Here is a 19264-nt window from a genome sequence, read left to right as displayed (position 1 = left end):
GAAATCCTTGTAAATCAGCTGATGTTTTTGGCAGGATCCAAGCCATACTCTGTTACCTTAATGCTTAGTGGCTCTGGGTGCTCTATACATATGTAGAACCTTGGTGATGGTCATGGCCTGTAACTCAGAGTAGGCATTCCCCCTTTCCCCACTGGTTAGCAGAAGAGGGGACAACCCACGTAGTTTTCATCATCCATGTGCAACTTTCCAGAAGTGTCAAGATCCTGATGTCCCTAATGTAATATCAGTTCCAGCATGCTGATTAAAAGCCCATGCTTGTTAGCAGGGATTCTGAAGCCAAATTACAACAATGGCAAATTCCAACGAGTATGCCAACGTGCATCGTAGCCTTTGCTTGCATACCCTCAAACACCCCCCCCCCCAATTCTACTGATATCTTATGAACGCTATTGAGCATCTGTGGAAAAAGAAACTGAAAAAGATGTGTGCGTGACTGTGTAGAGTCTTAAGTACATACCTTAGAGCAGAAGCAAACAATGCTCTCTAGTGTTTTGTCACATGTGAATCAGGCCTAAGATAATTTCCCATAAGGTGTTCTGCACTTCAAGTCATCTTGGCCTTGGCACAGAGTTTGTGGCTTCATAGAGGGCACTCCTTCAAGAACTAGCAGTGCAGGTCAGAGGGCTTTTTTTGATGAGATGCAGGCTCTCAGCACAACCTTGACTGGTTGCCTTGCTATTTGAAGACTTGTAAATCAAAAGAAAGAGCAGCTGCCAAAGCAATTCATATTTAATAACAGGACAACATGCTGTGAATGCAAAGGACAAGTGGGAGTTTGTAAGGAAATGTCTCCCTGCCTCGTACAGCAGTAAGTGGCTACTTTTGTGCATCGGTGTTGCTTTTAAAACATTTTGGCTAGCAGACAACGTACAACAGGAAAGGGATTTTTTTTATTAACAAGTGAAGGATAATATATCCCACCCGCAGTCTGCACCCTTCCTGGACCCACGCAGATGATGCAAAATGCCTCCATGCTGTGAGATTCGATTATGGACCTGCCAACAGCTGCTCTTGCAGAGAAACTGATGAGCAGTCATTGTGTGCAGGAAGTCCCCAACAATTGTTTGTGAAAAACTTTTATTGGGGAAGGATTTTTATTCCCCCTTTTGCATTTTTGTCTTTCCATTTTCTCATGGGACTGTATTATACCTTAAGCCACCAGGAATGGAAACTGAATCCCAGTTATTCAGTCAACCTTCCAGGCTGGGGGGCAGCTTTTGTGAACTGTTCTTCAAGCATTAGTTGCATAAGGCATGGGTCCTCATTGAGAAATGAAGAAGGCTCGGTGGGAGAAAATTGCTCTTGGTGTGTAGCTACCTACATCATTTTTATGGGTCCCTTGATAGAGCAAACTCCATTTTGCTAATGGAGGCAAGGCACTTAGGCTTCAAATGTTTAACTCATTAGATTTGTTATCAACAGCTTTTTTTAGTGAGACAAACCTTGTCAACATTCAGGATGAGATATCAACAAAGTGTCAGTATAAGAAAGTCATTTCACTTAACTGAAAATATACAAATATCACCAATAATTTACATTTTGATTAATAATCCATAATATTTCTGCTTCCCAAACACTGGTGATTGGGAGCCATTTATTACAAGGAGGTACACACAAGGAGGACCCTTCACAATTGTTTTAGCGCACTGGCATAAATTTGTTCATAGTTTGCACTTGGATTACTCACCTCTATCATTTCACTTCCTCTGAAGCAAATTCAAGAAGCCCTTTAGTCCCATATAATATTTTCCTCCATTTCCTTCATGCACTGGTTATTTGAGCATCTCACTTACCCCTCCAATATTCCTTAACTGAAAGGGTTTTATTTTCTTTTTCAAATAATTGGGTTGGTTCTGTACTGAGCCTCTTTTAGATCTACAGCGGTAGGTTTCCTTGGATAGCTAACAAGGACTCTTCCAAGTACCTTTGGAAGGGAGAACAATTCCGAGACCAATCCGTACTTTAAAGGACAGTGTCAGGGAAATCTCTCCCCATCTGACACTTAGGCGATCTCTGCAGACCATTCTCAGTTTGGACCCCATTCTAGATTTTCTTCAGAACCTCAAAAGGGCTGAGTGCAAAACTCACATTTAGACAAGCCTCTCAAAACGATTGTGGCAAGAGCTGGGACAAGTGCTATTTTGAAGCACAATTGTCTTTCCTTACCTCAAGGTAGTGAACATGGGGGAGGCTGAGCAGGGAAAATTTCCCTGTCATAGTTGAACTGAAGCTGTAAGGAGCCAGAAAATTGTTCCTGGATGAATTCTGTCCTGTGCTCTGCAGGCAGGGCCAGTAAGGTCTTCTGTAGAACAAAGCCTTCAGGTTTAGATATCAAGTGAGACTTGGTGCTGGCAGTTAGGTGCAGGAATTGGAGCTGGCACACAGGCTTGCATCTAGTGGATCAGTTGATCCAGCAAGCTTCTCCTCCCAACCCAAGGTCAAGAGGACAGCAGCTCTACCTGCTCTGGAAGCAGCACCTGGACTTCATCTTGCCCAAGCTTAATAACTGGGGCCAGAATTCTACAAAGGATTACATCCATCATGATCTGGCCCAGGACATAGAGCATGAGCTGTAAGCCTGGCACTACACCTTCTGTGGGCAGTCTTGGCACAAGCATGCTGCTTCCATCACTCCTGCCACATGGAGGTGGATTCAGGTGGGCTTGTGGGCCAAGTTCTAGACTCACCCTTAGTTGCCCCAGGACATGGGGGGGAGGGGACAAAATTGAGGAATAAAAATCATTTCCAATTATTCTGTGGCCCTTCATCCAACCCACATGTTTGTCTAGCATGGGCTAAAAACAGATGTGATGCTGAGAGCTGTGTGAATGAGCTCCCAAGTATTTTTTGTCTTTGCACAGATGCACAGAATCCTGATTAGAATCAGAGCCTCAGAATGGGTGAAGGGGAGAAGGCTGAGACCTTCTCCCTGTGCCATTTACTTAATCTGAAATGGCCCTGTGGAGCTGGGTAGATCAGTTTCATACCCGCTAATTTAAGCTGATAGAGAGCAGCAGCTATACTCTCAGTGGTTTTGAAATTGATTCTTGTTCGAAAGAGTACAATGCTTTGGCACTTTGAAAGAGTACAGTGCTTTGGTAGAATTAACCTACCAAGCCGAACAGCCTCATGATTATTAATACGTACATTAACTTTCTTAGATCACCACTTTTTTTTGAAATTGGTTATAATCTGCATGTAGAGTTGCCAACTCTGGGTTTGGAAATTCCTGGAGATCGGTAATTGGAGCCTGGTGAAGGTGTGGTTTTAGTAGAGAAAGGTCCTGAGCAGGGTATAATGCTACATAGTCCACCCTTTAAAGCAACCATTTTCTCCAAAGGAATTGCACTTTGTAGTCTGGAGATCAGTTTTAATTCCAGGAGATCTCCAGGCCCCCCTAGAGGTAGACAGTCCTATGCAGCATGGGGCCTTTTTATGTCTATAAGGGCATCATAGTTGTCCTTAAAATAATTGTGTACAGAACTTTAGAAATCAGCATTTTCACTACTCAGAGGATAATTTTGGCATATCAGTTTTAAATTAATTGTGCACAAACAAAAGTAGAATTATCCTACCTTTAAGAGGAAGAGACTTCAAGAAGGGGGAGAACGTTTAATGTATCTGCTCTGGGAGAGGACCACTGTAATTTAGAGTGTAGTCCTAAGTAGAGTTACACGCGTCTGAGTCTACTGAAATCAATGGGTTTAGAAAGTTGTGATTCAGTGTAGGATTACACTGTTAGAAAATTCAGCCATATTTCATTGTAGCCAGTGGAGCTATAAAAATATCAGTGACTGACCCATTTACCAGCCCCCCAGCTAAGCTTATCTAAGATTCTGTCATCCAACCAAGTCCTGTGCTGAGTTCTTCAGAAAAAGGGGGAAGAAAGCTTTGAGAAGATCAAACATGACTGCAGGAGGATTGTTAGCTATGTTCTTGCCCTCCATTTCAAAGGCACATTTCCTAACATTAAAACAAGTCTTTCAATCCACTTGTACTGGCTCAGGGTCGTGATGGGAGGGGGGCCCTCCTGCAGTTATACACCGCTCAGTAATGAACAGCTACCTCAGACCAATTTTTGTGAAGCCTTATTGTGTAGAGCCTAGCACAAAAATATGGCTACTGAAGGCATTATGAGGTGATTGTGTGGTGTAATAATTGTGGGTGAGAAACAGTTTCATAGGTATTGGAAGATCAACAAATTTGGGCTCTGTTGAACAATAAATGAGAAATGAACCTGGTGTGGGGAACTGTGCTTGAGATGAAGGGGAGCTTTATTCCCGTGTTGCTTTCAGGAAGTGAGGGTGAAATAAGGTGACTGTTCACGGACTTGTGTTTACAAACAATGTTGTTTCTTTGAACTTATGGGAAGAGCAACATTAGTTGGCAATGCCAAATAATTTATTCTCTTGAAATCACACCAAGCAGCAACATGGTGGCAAACTCTCCAAATTGGAGCAGAGGATATTTTGTGAGGTTGTGAGAGCCATTTTATCCCCAAATCTACAACATGAGAATTCATGAAGCTACCTTATATTGAGTCAGACCATTAGTCTATCAAGGTCACTATTGCCTGCTCTGCTAGACTGATCTCTCTGGGGATCTCCAGGAAAATTCTTTCAGATCACCCACTCCTTGATGCTTTTAACTGGGGATGCCGGGAACTGACCTTGACTCTTTCTGCTCGCAAAGCAGATGCTCCATCACTGAACCATGCCCCTTCCACATGAGCACTTCTAATAAGAGATCTAAAATGTACTCTACACACGTGGCTGTGAATTGTGCACTACAAGAGGCCCTCCTTCCATAGGGGAATCACATTTCTCAGCATGGTTGCAAGAGGTTTTCCACTGAACGACTGTGATGCCAAATGTGGCCTTTCATGGCAAATCAGAAACTTCTTCTGGTTCAATATGATTCTGTCTTGTCTTTTTAAAAGATGCAATTAGTTATAAGCATAATTTTCAGTATTTAGACCACAGTGCACTGTGTTTGCAGAGCTAGAACTGGTTTTAAGCTATCAAACAATTACTTCCCAGTCAGTCTGACATGAATACCAGGAAAGATTCTAGAGCAATTCATTAAGGAGACAGTGTGTAAGCACTTGGAAGGGAATAATGTGATCACTGGAAATCAACATGGGTTTCTCAAAAACAAGTCATGCCAGACTAATCTTATCTTTTTTTTTTGATAGAGTGACAAACTTGGTAGATGAAGGGAATGCTGTGGACATAGCATACCTTGATTTTAGTAAGGTCTTCGACAAGGTGCCCCATGATATTCTTGTAAGTAAACTGGAAATATGTGGACTAGACAATGCAGCTGTTAGATGAATTTGTAATTGGTTGACTGGCCAAACACAAAGAATGCTCATCAATGGCTCATTTTCATCCCGGACACAAAAAAATAAGACATCCCCTGAAAATAAGATATAGTGCATCTTTGGGAGCAAAAATTAATATAAGACACTGTCTTATTTTCGGGGAAACACAGTATATCACTAAGGCATGTTTACAGTTGTGTTTCCCTCTTGAAAGCAAAGCATTAAGAAATAAACACACAAGAAAGAAAACCCACTGGGAATGTTTTCTTTTAAAACCCAGGAAAAAAAATCTCCAGAGAGTGAAAAATGCAAGTTTCTTTATTTAGATTAGATCTGGCTAATGGACTCTTAGAGAATGCTGCACAGTATTTTTGTGCTAAGATAGCATCTGTCTCCCACAGGCACCCATTACCTAACACTGGTAAGATGACAGCAGGTTTGTTTTCCTGCAGCAACTTTAGAGATGGTGTAGAGGTGTTTGTTTTGGTGGAAGGCTTTTTCAGTCGTCTCCATGTGCTCTGGCAGAGGAAGTAAAACAGAAATTATTTAAGGTCAGGAGTTTTGAACGATGATCAGCTTAGCAAAGATTCTGATATCCAGGCTTGATGTAGAACAGGAACAGCTGTCCGCCATTTGCTATGTTGCCCACAGAGGTTTCCTCTTCTTGCAGTGAAGCCACCCGCTATTTCAATGTGTAAAGTATGACTACGATTCTCATATCATGTCTTTGTAGCTTCAAAGACACCTCATTGAAAACAAAACAAAAAGGGAAAATGACACATGCACAGAATTGGAAGACAAAACTAACTTCATTAATGTACTTTACACATTGAAATGGTGAGTGGCTGCATTGCAAGCAGAAGAAACCTCTGAGGGTGACACAGCAAATGGTGGACAGCATGGTGGATCTCAAATAGCAGAAAATGGCAGGTGAAATAAAAACAAGTTCTAAATCAGGCAGGAAAAATAAAACATTTCCTGCTCTCCACACTGCGAGCAGGGAACGTTTTGAAAACGTTTCAGGGGGAAAAGTCACTAGTTTAGTGTTTTCAAAATAAAACATTTTGAGGAAAATAAAACATTTCCCAAATATTTTGAGGGAAATAAAGCATTTCCCAAACATTTTGAGGAAAAAGCTGTTTGGAATTCCTGCAGGAAACAGAGCCCTCTGGGGGTGGGCGGTATAAAAGTCGAATAAATAAATAAAGGAGCATCAGTGGCGTAGTGGCTAAGAGCAGTGACTAAGAGCAGGTGCATTCTGATCTGGAAGAACCGGGTTTGATTCCCAGCTCTGCTGCTTGAGTTGTGGAGGCTTATCTGGGGAATTCAGATTAGCCTGTACACTCCCACACACGCCAGCTGGGTGACCTTGGGCTAGTCACAGCTTTTCCGAACTCTCTCAGCCCCACCCACCACACAGGGTGTTCGTTGTGAGGGGGGAAGGCTTCTTCTTCTTCTTCTTCTTCTTCTTCTTCTTCTTCTTCTTCTTCTTCTTCTTCTTCTTCTTCTTCTTCTTCTTCTTCTTCTTCTTCTTCTTCTTCTTCTTCTTCTTCTTCAATAAATGAATAAATAAATATTTCAGCTGTAAAATGTTTTATTTGTGTTGTGCAGAATGGACCAATGGCAAACTTCCTCTGCTTCTCACTTCCCATGAAAGCTGCTTGCTGGGATCTCCATAAACTGGTTATAACTTGATGGCACTGTACACACACTTTAGCACTTTTTTACTCAGATGGTTCAGAGAAGTAATATCTTCAGTGCCCATAACCATGTATGCAGTGCCATGCATAGCTCTAGTGCTGTCTAGACAAAGTATTGCATTTGCATAGGTACAGAAATTGGAACGTGCCTATTGCCTCACTCATTGATTGTGTGCTGGTGACCCCTATGAGAGATTTCTAGATTCAGTCAGTGATTGCTTCTAGCACTTTGGGTTCCCCAGGTTTTTGCCAACTGATACAGATTTGGGTATAATGCTGGTTGTGGCAAAATTTTTGTTTGCAGCGGCTTCAGCATGAGGGTAGAATTAGAGGGTGGTAATAGTGTGATTTCTGTTGTCCAAAACCATGGGGTCATTAGATTATTTGAAAATAAAGCAATTAGAGTACACGGAGAATGAAGCTCCTTTGTTACTGAGCTGCTGCATGGAAACAAGAATCCTCAGCAACAAATGGTAACTTCAGGTTTATTTCCATGCAAGGAAACTCAGTTTACAGTAATTCTAGGCGCACCAAACAATCAGCGTGGCTTCTGGCTCATCCTTCCTGTGCAGACTGAAGCTCTGGTGATGCATGTCAAGATGATCTAGTCTCTCTTAACAGTTAAAAATAAAACTTTTAATAATGTTTTTTGGTCCAAGGATCAAGCAGGGATACATAGCAGTGACCCTAGTGCAGGGGTAGGGAACCTGCGGCTCTCCAGATGTTCAGGAACTACAATTCCCATCAGCCTCTGTCAGCATGGCCAATTGGCCATGCTGGTAGGGGCTGATGGGAATTGTAGTTCCTGAACATCTGGAGAGCCGCAGGTTCCCTACCCCTGCCCTAGTGGCATCCATACACACCTATTCCTGCCCCATCCCATTCCTCTTCTTTTCCCTGATAACTTGCAGGCACAATGACAATTGCACCAGCCCCACCCCACCCCCTGACCCAGAACCACCTCTTTCCCCTCACTTTCTCATTCCTCTGATGAGCCGTGCTGTAAGAAGAAGAAGAAGAAGAAGAGTTTGGATAAAGAGACTCAAAGGGATTTACAATGTCCTTCCCCTTCCCCCTCCCCACAACAAACACCCTGTGAAGTGGGTGGGGCTGAGAGAGCTCCAAAGAACTGTGATTAGCCAAAGGTCACCCAGATGGGATGTGTGGGAGTGCACAAGCTGATCTGGTTCAGATAAGCCTCCACAGCTCAAGCGGCAGAGCAGGGAATCAAACCTGGTTCTCCAGATTAGAGTACACCTGCTCTTAACCACTACACCACCCTGGCTCCCACATAATGCTACCACATGGCTTTAAAGTGCATTTTTAAAAGCCCTTTAAAGGGCTGAAAATGGGAGAATGATGTTGGTGTTTTGAAAGTGAAGCTTGGCTTCACACTCACCCCTTCCCCATAGCTGTGACAAAGGGAGTGTTGACACAGACACTCCACTCTGATTATCCCCCTTTGAAATGGAGAAAAACAAGATTGTGTTGGAGGGAAACTCTAGAAGTCATGTTCAGAATGTGTACAATGTTGTGCGAATGTTGCCCTTTGACCTGAGAGCTTCCTGTCTTCCATGTGGAAGCAGCCACAGAGAATTTCACAGGTGAGTGAAGTCAGGTTCTCCACTACATGCCCCTGCTTTCTTGTTTCACCTTTGAACAGCACAACCTGTAGACTGACTCCTGATCCAAGTGTGAAGTTGCATTGTCACTTGAGCATGATGGCATAGGCTACCAGGCAGATGCCGCAGCAAACCTCTGAGCCTCCTGAATGAAGTACACTTGCGACGCCACTTGAAGCCCACTGTAACATGACAGTATCTGGGTCAGCTTTTACAATGAAGAGGATATATTATCTTCTCACTGCATCTGAAACTAACCAAGAGTGTTCTGATTATCAGCTCAGGCTAGTAAATGGCGAGAGGTGGTTACCTTCATCCATATGCTTTGAAGATGAGCCGGGGGAGGAAGTGAGGAGAGCCAGCAGCAAATTATTTTTCAATTCCTGTATCTAATAATTCACATTCTTCAGACTGTCACAGAAGGGATCATTATAGATTGCAGTATATCATGCACCAGGCATAGAGCTGGATTCTTCAATTACCTAATTTCCCCAGGAAATTGGCTTCCTCTGTTGAATACTTTCTGCTGTACCGAGGACGGTTTATATAAAGGCACTCTGGACACGACTGGTGCAAACGCAGATATTAGCATGACCTCCCAAGAGGGAAGAAGTTACTAATGAGAGACAGTTTTGTCTGAGCTGGATAGATTTGTCAAGGGTGGCACAGAATGATGAACTTGAATCTAGTGTCATCTTAAGGGCCTCCTGTGGTGTCTGTACTTTATTAGGTTGGATTATTGCTCTCCTTTTTTCTCTCTGCATTAAAAACTGGCATAGTGGAAAGTGGGGTATCTGTCAAAGCTATGGAAATATTAGGCCCCTTCCGCACACGCAAAATAATGCATTTTCAAACCACTTTCACAACTGTTTGCAAGTGGATTTTGCTATTCCACACAGCTTCAAAGAGCACTGAAAGCAGTTTGAAAGTGCATTATTTTGCATGTGCGGAATGAGCCTTAGTTTGGGGAAAACCCTTTCTTTCAATGTCAATGTTTAATGGGTCGTCAAATACAAGATCAGGAACCAATCCTCTTCCAGGTTCGTCTGGGTTATCATATATGCCAGTCAATTGTATTATATTGCTTAAGCAAGCAGGTCATTATAATTGTATACCATGAAGAAAGATAACAAAACTGAATTAAATGTATCCTCATAAATATGTTCATGTGTGTATCTAATGCTGTGTGTGTATCTAATATTTCTGGCTCTACACATGTTCCCACCTCAAAGCTAGTTCTGATTGGCAGTAGCCCAGTTACTAGGCATGGCTATTGGCCCAACCAACTTAGGCTGTCATTGGCTGTGCAAATAAGAACATAATAAAGGGAGGGGGAGATCCCATTTTTAATATGGGTATGTACAAGGATTTCCCCCCTGATGATAGAACATAGGAGGAATTGTACTTAATGTTTTATTCTGGTGTTTTTTAAGCTAAACCCACTTTGTTTAAAGCTCTTGAAAATTTAAAGACATGAGAGCAACTGCAATGTAGTGAGGATATGCCATTTGGTTTTTCTCTGCGGTTTTTTTTATGAAGAAAGGAGATGCTTTCTGTAAGTAATTTGTGTGGCTAAAGCTCCGTGATGAACTTGCCTATAGGGACAACTCTTCGAATTTTTGAAAGAAATTCTCCACCCATCTAGATTTTTACTCACAAGCCAACCTGTATTCATGTTCTTATAGGATGAATCACTCTGCAGCAGAATGCACCAGGTTAAAATGGCTCTGTTTCAAGAGGAAAAAATGGGGAATAAGAATGCTAAATTTTATTTTAACATAAGTCAAACATGCTTTGTCAAGGGGTTGTGCAGTAGGAAGTCAGTTTTTGTGAAGTTGGGAACATGATGTTCAATTAGGAGCTAGGTTGTTTCTTAAAAGTGAATAGATAAGAACAAAGAAGATTAGATGGAATAGGATATGGACACAGAGGTGCCATAAACCAAATCAGGTGCCATAAACCAAATCAGCCCTTTGGTCCATTGATTATTCAGACTAGCAGCAGTTATTCATATTCTTTCACAATACCTGCTACCTGTGCCTTTTGACTCGAGATGCCAGGAATTGAAATTGGGACCTTCTGTATGCCAAGCCAGTGCTCTGCCACTACGTCACGGATCTTTCTGGGTCCTTTTCCCTTTCCTTTCTTCCTCTTGCTGTTATTCCTTTTCTCTTCTAGTTACAAAAGCTTTGTTGTGATCACTCACAGACTGGGGAAGGGATGCTGCGTTGGCAGCTTTTTCAGTCGGACCAGCGGTCCATCTTTTCAAGCATGCTATGCACATAGTAGCCAATCAGTTATCCTGGATGGCAACCTCCTCCCCCCCCCCCAAATCCTGAGAAAAACCCATCACCAAGACTAATCCTGGCACAGTCAACTATTATGGTCCCTGTGATTCTGTCCAGGAGTGCTGAACTCAAGGGTATCAAACTATCTGTTCCACAATTTAGTGGGTTTTTAATGGCATATATGGAACTCTGGTGCTCACAGGTGTGTTCCCCTTAGTTTTCATAGAGGTATTAGCTTTTTTAACCCTTGTACTCCCTTACATTTAAATACTTTCCCCCTACACCATATCACAGTATGAATGGTGCCCTAGCCTCCGTGAGAAATGAATTCCCATGTTTGTATTCACAAGATACAATATTTAGGTATAACCACACGTCAGGGATTGCAAGTCTTTGTTTTTTTTCATGTAGCCAATATACTGTGCCTAATCCCAAAGTACTTACTTCTTTGCAGATAGCAAAATCTGTGCAATGGTGTCCGGCATGATGGTGGAAAGAGTTTTGAACATCTAAGAGTTTACTCAAGTATGCAGAAAAATGCAACTTCCTCTCATTGTCCAAATTTGGGCAGCTCTTAAAAAGAGGGCCTTATGCAGTCTGCACATGCATCTGGGATGTGTTGCAAGACAAATAATATTGCAAAGATGGCAGTTGGGTTGTCTTGGAAATCCAATAGATGCTGAGATCTGCAGCTCATATTGTTCTAGGTGACCTCATCATACAGTTTGATGCCCCAGGCCTGGAATCAAACATAAGCTGGTACTTCCAATTCTTGGGCAGTTCTTGGGGCTATGCTCTGCATAAAGGTTCCATAGTACAGTATGACTTGTACACCATGGTGTCTGACCGTGTTGCTTTGGCAACCCAAAATGGCATCTAGGGTGTCACAAGTTGACTGTGCAAGACTTTAATCACCATTTTGAGTTGCTGTAACTAAATATGTTAAAGGAGATGGACAGAGTGAAAGGAAATGGGATGAGAGACACAGACCCATCCCAGGTAACCCTATTGATTTATTCTGATTTTGTGTTTTACTTCTTACATGGTCAAATATAAATTGAACATTTATCCCCAAGGTTATACTGAATACAACTGACCCATGTTTTCCTCCTTTTCAGATTTTCCGACGAGCTGACAAGAACGGTGAGCAACTTGCATGATTTCTTGTTCCTCTTTCTTATATTATTTATGAAATATGGTTAAACTGTATACAAGGCTCACCTCAGAAGCCTGAAGTGGGCAACAATATATTTAGTAGAGCATTAAAGTCTCAGGAGGATCTGGTTAAAAAACAAAACAACAAATAACATTTCCATTTTTTTCTCTGCAACTGTGAGGGCTAGAAATTTATTAAAGCAAAGCCTGCTGGGCTTTTAAATTCCTCATCAGATGATGAATTCCATACCTCATAGGAGTACACGATGCACCCAGTCTGTTCTGTATTATTGCTGACCCATGCTGTAGCCCAAGAATAATTTTTAATCCTGTATGACTCTGTGCATTACTGTCTGTCTCTATGACGACTGCTGTCTATTATTTCCCATATTCATAATAATCGGTGCCCTTGCTGTGCCCCTGTCATGCAAACTCACATGTCAGTCTTTTGTTCTGCTCATGTCAGCTTCACCTCCGAAGGCCAACCCTTCACTGCTATTTTGGCATCTGCTCTAACCTTTATCTCCCCTGTGGCTATTGTATTTATACTCCTGTCACTCTTCAGAAACACGTCTGCTTTTTGTGATGACATTGCTAGTTTTGTGCGCTCCCAGCTGATGTCAAAATCCAGCTTTGCTCCACATTTTGTGTTCTTTATAATCTCCACAGTACCCTGCTGGCTATTTTTAATTCCCATTTTACAGATGCCAAAGCGAGACTACTCCATATTGACTTAGCCCTGTTGTCTCTCTGGCTGGATTCTAGCCAAGCTTTCCTAGGTCCAAGTGTCACAGAGGAGGCCATACATTGAATGATAATGTGCTTGCAGAAGAGTCACTAGCAACTGGTACGGATGACTGATGCCATTGGCTGCTATCGGTGCTGTTAAAGGCAAATTCAGAACCCCTTCACTATAGTACCTCTACCCCTCCATCTAAGTTGCCACTTGGTAATGGTAGCCAGTAAATGCGCAACCCCTCCCTTAGCCCCCTAGGAGATGTTTATTGTTATAACAAAGGTAATAGTTGTGCCAAGAACTCATGGATTGTGCCTACAGCTGCACCCTTTCAGAATTGCTAAGGCTGTACAGCTATGACTTGATGGCACTTTCTACCACCAGAACAGAGATCTATGAGCTCTTGGCTCCTTATTTTCTGTGAGTGTGGAGCATATGGTATTAGTCAATGTGCAAGACATTTTGGCCCATGTTGAGCTATCTCTGCCCTGGTTTAATTACTCTTCTCTTGTGATTCAATTACAGATGATGGGAAGCTGTCATTTGAAGAGTTTAAGAATTGCTGTTCTGACGGTATCCTGAGTTCTGAAGAACTGTGGGAGGTATTCAGTGGCATTGACAGGTGTGATTCAGAGTAAGTGCTAGACTGTTATAGATGATGAGAATTCAAATTTAATTCCTGACTCCCCCCACCCCCTCTGGTATTCCACTGTTTGGGAGACTGGAACACAGAATTGCCCAAAATAAGTGGATGTCCTACATTCAAACTGAAAAGGTTTGTTTATTTGTTCTTTTTTTTAAAAACCCAGCATTATGAAATTGTAAAATATGGGATAGCATTAGACAGTAGGAAAAGGATTTGAAGACGAAGGGAATATACAAGGAAACTTTTTAAAGTTTGCTTTGTCAATGCAAAGGATATTGTGGTAAGATTCAGGTAGCTTGAGAGCTAATCTTTGACAAGCCATTTCCTCAGTTTTTATTTTCTACAATATGGACATAATAATACTCATCTTACATAAATGTTGTGAGAATTACAGCAAGATAACAAATGTGACATGAACATACTTAGGCCTTTCCTGCACACTACAGTTTCCCCATTTCCAAAGTTTTCTAGACCCCACTGTTTACAACCAAGTACCTCCACACTCTCCTCCTCCAAAAATCGTTTCCTAGCAGCCATTATAATTTTTTCATGAATGTTCTTCAGTGAAGATTCATGGCATCACTGATACAATGGTCCCAAAAAATGGAGGGTGGGGGAGGAAAAAGGCAAGAAACTAGAAATTAAGAGGAGATGGGTGAAGTGGCGAGATGAGGGACAAAAAATGACACAGCAAATCCTGAAGGGAAGGTTGGGTGCCTGCACAGGGTGTATGGATAGTGGCCCACCATTTTGGCGGGAAAGAAAAAATTGTTTTAAATATGGCCACACTCTGAGGGAAGCTAGCTCAGAAACATTTCAACAAAAAAAAAACATTAAAAGTGTTTTCAGCAACAGTGGAGAAAAAGCTGCTTGGAAATGTTTCTAGAACCAAATTGGGGGAGGGGGGAAGTCCACAGAGAAAACATTTTATTATCATCCTAGCAATATGGTTAGTGACTTGTGAGGAAAAATATTTATTTTCTCCCTTCTTTCTGTCTATTATGGTACAGGGGATTTCCATTTTACTTAGGTTGTTTTAATCCTGCTCTACTGCAGCATATTTTGACTTTAGAGGTTTATGCTGGCTGGTGTACACAGAAGGTCCTGTTCCGATGTCGGGGGCAAGATGACCCTCAGTCAACCTCTGGGTTTATAGTTCTGTGGCTTATGTCAGTTATAGTTAACTGGGACTTCAGTATACCTTGCCTACAACCCATACATGACTGCTTTATTCCAGTGGGAGATCACACTGGAAAGATGGAATTTGTCAGGGCTGGGAATTCAGGCTGATTTTAAAAATAGTTCAGATTTTGATCATAATTAAGATAGGGTGTTAACTTCCCAGCAACATGCCTGTGTTGCACCGAGCAAAAAAGTCTGCTTTGCTATTTTTTGTGCATGTGCCTGTTAAAATCGCATGACTTCTATACACAATATGCAAGCAAGATTTTGTTTTGTTTGCTATCAGCAGTGCCATGCCATCCTGCATCCTTCAAAGACAACGGGGACAAAAGGGCATAACTACACTTAGGATGGTGCTGGAACTTAATGTGATTGGTTTGATCCATCAGCACATAACTTGGGTTAAATCGCTGAACTACACAGTAATTGGCCCATTTGCCATGAGGCTCGGATTGGCCCCTTGTGTTGTTCTGAATGAGAGAGCATCTAGCCCAGAAAAGGGATTTGCAAAGCAAAGCATCTTGGAAATCCAGACAGCCTATAAGCATTTCCCTCATTGCAGTATTTGTACTGGGCATCCTTGTAGATAATAATCTATATATATATATAAATGGAACCATGCCTTTGTTGCTTCAAGAATAACCCTGCACCTGCTGGCCCAAATGCTCTGAAAATTTCACAGACACTTACTCATTCACCCGACTGTGTTCTTACGTACCTCCCACTGTCAGACAACACACCTGAGCCAGGTAAAACATCTTTTTCCTGGCACACCAGGCCATGAAGCTGCCTGTATGTGACTGTCACCCTTAGAATGTTCATGCCCTTAGAATGTTCGCTCAGATGGCCAGATAGGAGCAGTGAAAACAGTACATAGGCAATAACTCGAGTGGACATGAAACACATACACACGTTGCCATGTGAGACGTCAGGTGGGGTTCCCCCCCTCACACGCAGGTACCTTTCACTCTCTGTGCCTCACCCACTACTACCACACAACACACCTACTCATACACATTCAGTGGAGGGAGAGGGAAGGGACGGAGGGGGAGACATGCAAGGGAAGAGAAGTGAGGGAGGGGACAGAGAGTGAGGGGTGGCAAGGGATAAAATATCCCTGCTAGTCAAGGGATAAAATTCCTCTGAGTGGTCAGAAGTTGCAAAACAGTCAGCAACTCTGTCCCTGCCTTAGCTGCTCTTCAGTGCTTAGAAACAGGAGGGCTTCAGCACTCGGCGTGACTCTCCTCCCCCAAGGCTCTTGTTTCCTGTCTTCTGTCCCCTGTTGCTCTGTCTGTTCTTAGTATTCAGCCACTTTGTTCCCCTCCTTGAGGATTGTTGGCTCTGCCTTCTCTTCAACTGCAATGCTGTTTTTGACATTCTTCTTGTCTCTTAAATGATGGATGGTCTTCCAGAGCCCCTTAATCATGTCCTTGCAATCTGCACTTCAGAGTCACCTCACATTTTTCTGGCATGATGGAGATTTGTGTCTTTGGCTGATTTTCACCCAGGCTGTCTTGGGTGAGAGAGAATATGTAACCTGCAAGTAGGTCCCTTATAGGCAATGGTTCTGTGTACATTGATTTAAATGCATATGTACTGGGAGGGCATAGCTAATCATATCTTCCCAAATTATGTCCAGACAGTGAAAAGCACATGAGTGTGATCATTGTACAGATCAGTCACTGTGTGGATTGAATCCCAGGTTGTTCAAGGAAGCACTACATGACATTTATCTGGTTAGGCTATATGACTTAAATACATGTCTTGTGCAGAGTCAGTGTGGTGTAGGTTGGAGTGTTGGATCAAACCCAGGAACACCTGGGGTGCAAACCCCCGGCGTGTCATGAAATTTACTGGTTTGACCCTGAACCACTTAATATCTCTTAATGTAACATACTTCACAGGGCTGTTGTGAGGATAGATGGGAAAAAGAGGAGATCTGGTATACTATCTTGGGCTCCTTAAAAATTGGTCATTAGGAAGGTATCCTTAATATTGGATTATACTTCCTCTTTGCTCTGTGAACAGGACTTATTCAAATGAATTTTGCCATGCTTCCTCTGTGGTTTGGAGGCAGACCTCAGTCCATGCTCTGCCCACTGCATGACTGAACAAGCTTCCTCAGCTTGCTGACTTAAAACAGAATAAAAACAAGAAAAAGCAAAACAAACACACCCACACACAATAAAATGCTAAAACACAAGAAGTTGGTCACCATCCCCTCACTGAGATCCAAGATATCCAAGCTGTAGCAGCAATGGGTACAAAGAGAAAAAAAACTCTCTTGTCTTGAGTGAGAGTGACCGGCCTTGCCTTGAGCAGAGCCATGACTGCTGCTTTGGAGCAGTCTAAGTCTAAACAATGAGACTGGTACAAAAAAGATATCAAACGAGCATTACATGTTTGCCTCAGGCATACAGTGACTTTCAAACAGTGAGATTCTCTCTTTCTGTCCTTCCCAGTAGTATGGGAAAGAAAGCATCTAAGTTGACTATAGCCAGATGGATCAAGACCCACATCTTCCTCACCTATGAGACCAAGCTCCTACCGGCACCTTCTACCAGTGCAGCAGCTACCTGAGAAACCTTCTTCACCAGTGCACCTGTGGAACATATCTGTAGAGTAGCTACATGGACTTCATCTGAAGGTTATAGAGAGAGCAGAACGAATAGTTCAAAAACCCAGCAGTGAGGGAGATAAAACCTTAAAAAAAACATGAACCAAGGCCTTAGATTTCTCTAGTCACAGAAAAGGAAACATTGAACTTACTGTAAGAGTTTCTTCTTCCCAGCATATTGGAAGGTATTCTTCCCCATTCTGGTTGGTGGCAGAGGAATTGGCTGGGGAACACCTGGTGTAGAGGGCATGCTAATCAAATTTGCAGATGACACCAAAATAGGAAGGGTAGCTAATCCCCCAGTAGTCAGAATTCAAAATGACCTAGACAGATTAGAAAGCTGGGCCAAAACAAACAAACAAAATAAATTTCAACAGAGGTAAATGTAAGATTCTACACTTAGTCAGAAAGAATGAAATGCACAGATATAGGATGGGTGACACCTGGCTTGACAACACTACATGCAAATAGGATCTGGGAGTCTTAGTAGACTTAGTAGACTACAAACATGAGTCTGCAGTGTGATGCAGCGACCAAGAAAGCCAATACAATTCTGGGTTGTATCAATAGGAGTATAGTGTCTAGACTGAAGGATGTAGTTGTACCTCTCTATTCTGTATTAGTTAGACCTCACCTGGAATATTGTGTACAGTTCTGGGCATCACAATTCAAGAAGGATATTGACAAGTTGGAATGGGTCCAGAGGAAGGCAACCAAAATGGGAAAAGGTCTGGAATCCATGCCCTTTGAGGAGAGACTTAGGGAGCTGGGTATGTTTAGTTTGGTGAAGAGAAAGTTAAGGGGTGACATGATAGCCATGTTTAGATATTTGAAGGGATGTCATGTCAAATAGGGAACAAGCTTATTTTCTGCTGCTCCAGAGACTAGGACCAGGAGTAATGCGTTCAAGGTGAAGGAAAAGAGATTCCACCTAAACATCAGGAAAAAACTTCCTGTTTGACAGTGGAATGCACTACCTACTTTGGAGGTTTTTAAAGAGAGTCCATCAACTAGGAGTGCTTTGATTATGTGTTCCTGCATTGCAGGGGGTTGGACTTAATGGCCCTTGTGGTCTCTTCCAACTCTGTGATTCTGATTCTATGCAAGGTATACCAGAATGGGGGTATTTTCTCGCAGAAAATTTTTGTTAGCTGTTTCTACACAGAAGTGGGCTATCTTCTTTGGAAGCTTGCCAAGACATGAATTAGGGTCTGTCTCCAGATGATGGAGGAAGCCTTGCAAAATTAATTTGCTGACCGAGCAAGGAGGAGGCACAGCCCAATATTAAGGATGCTTTCCAATCCCCCGATGAGAAGAAACCCTCACAGTAAATCCAGAGTTTCATTCCAGTTGATATCATTTGACAGCTTTCAGCAGAGATCCTCTTTTGGCACCTGATTGTAGCTTCTCAAAAAGCTGCTCTTTCAGTTGTTTGCCCAAAGCTGATTCATCTCACAGTCAGCTTGGCCTGTGCCTGGACAGCTAGAAGTGAGCACTGGAGAACTTGCAAGAGCCATAGTGGCCCACAGACAAAAAAAGTGATGTGTTTGTGAAATGGCTTTTGAATAATCACAAAAGAACTGGCGTGGTATACTGGCAAGAGCATGGTACTAAGGCTGGGGTGTAACTTTACTTCATGTTTTTTTCTTGGGCATGTCCCCAGATGCCCTGACCCAGCTAGCCAGATCTTATCAGATCTCAGAAGCTCAGCAGGGACAGTCCAGCTTAGTTGGATTAATTGGATGGGAAACCAAGGAATTGCAGATTCCTACTGCTGTTAGTTCCTTGCTTTAAAACCCTACTGGATTGCCATATGTTCGCAGTGACTTGATAGCACCTGAAACTCATATATGTCCTCAGGTCACATGGTGTGTATGTTCCAGGAGTTCCAAGCTCCCCACCCAAAGAAGGTTCACATTTGAATTGGGACTGCAGCACACAGGGAGAAGAAGAGGTTTCACACACCCCTCTCCC

The 19264-nt window shown here is 42.5% G+C and overlaps 1 protein-coding gene across 1 annotated transcript in view; it reads left to right on the top strand.

Moving 5' to 3' along the window:
- NECAB3 (N-terminal EF-hand calcium binding protein 3) overlaps positions 1–19264 on the top strand; it is a 97322-nt gene that overhangs the window by 24306 nt on the left and 53752 nt on the right. Inside the window, exons 2-3 of the mRNA XM_048497259.1 lie at positions 12073–12097; positions 13371–13479. Coding sequence (XP_048353216.1) covers positions 12073–12097; positions 13371–13479 — 134 coding nt within the window. The remainder of the gene's footprint in view (positions 1–12072; positions 12098–13370; positions 13480–19264) is intronic.

The sequence above is a fragment of the Sphaerodactylus townsendi genome, linkage group LG05 (assembly GCF_021028975.2).
Source record: "Sphaerodactylus townsendi isolate TG3544 linkage group LG05, MPM_Stown_v2.3, whole genome shotgun sequence".
Classification (NCBI taxonomy): Eukaryota; Metazoa; Chordata; class Lepidosauria; order Squamata; family Sphaerodactylidae; genus Sphaerodactylus; species Sphaerodactylus townsendi.
Note: the sequence above shows the minus strand (reverse complement) of the source record. Positions and strands in the feature narration are given on the sequence as shown.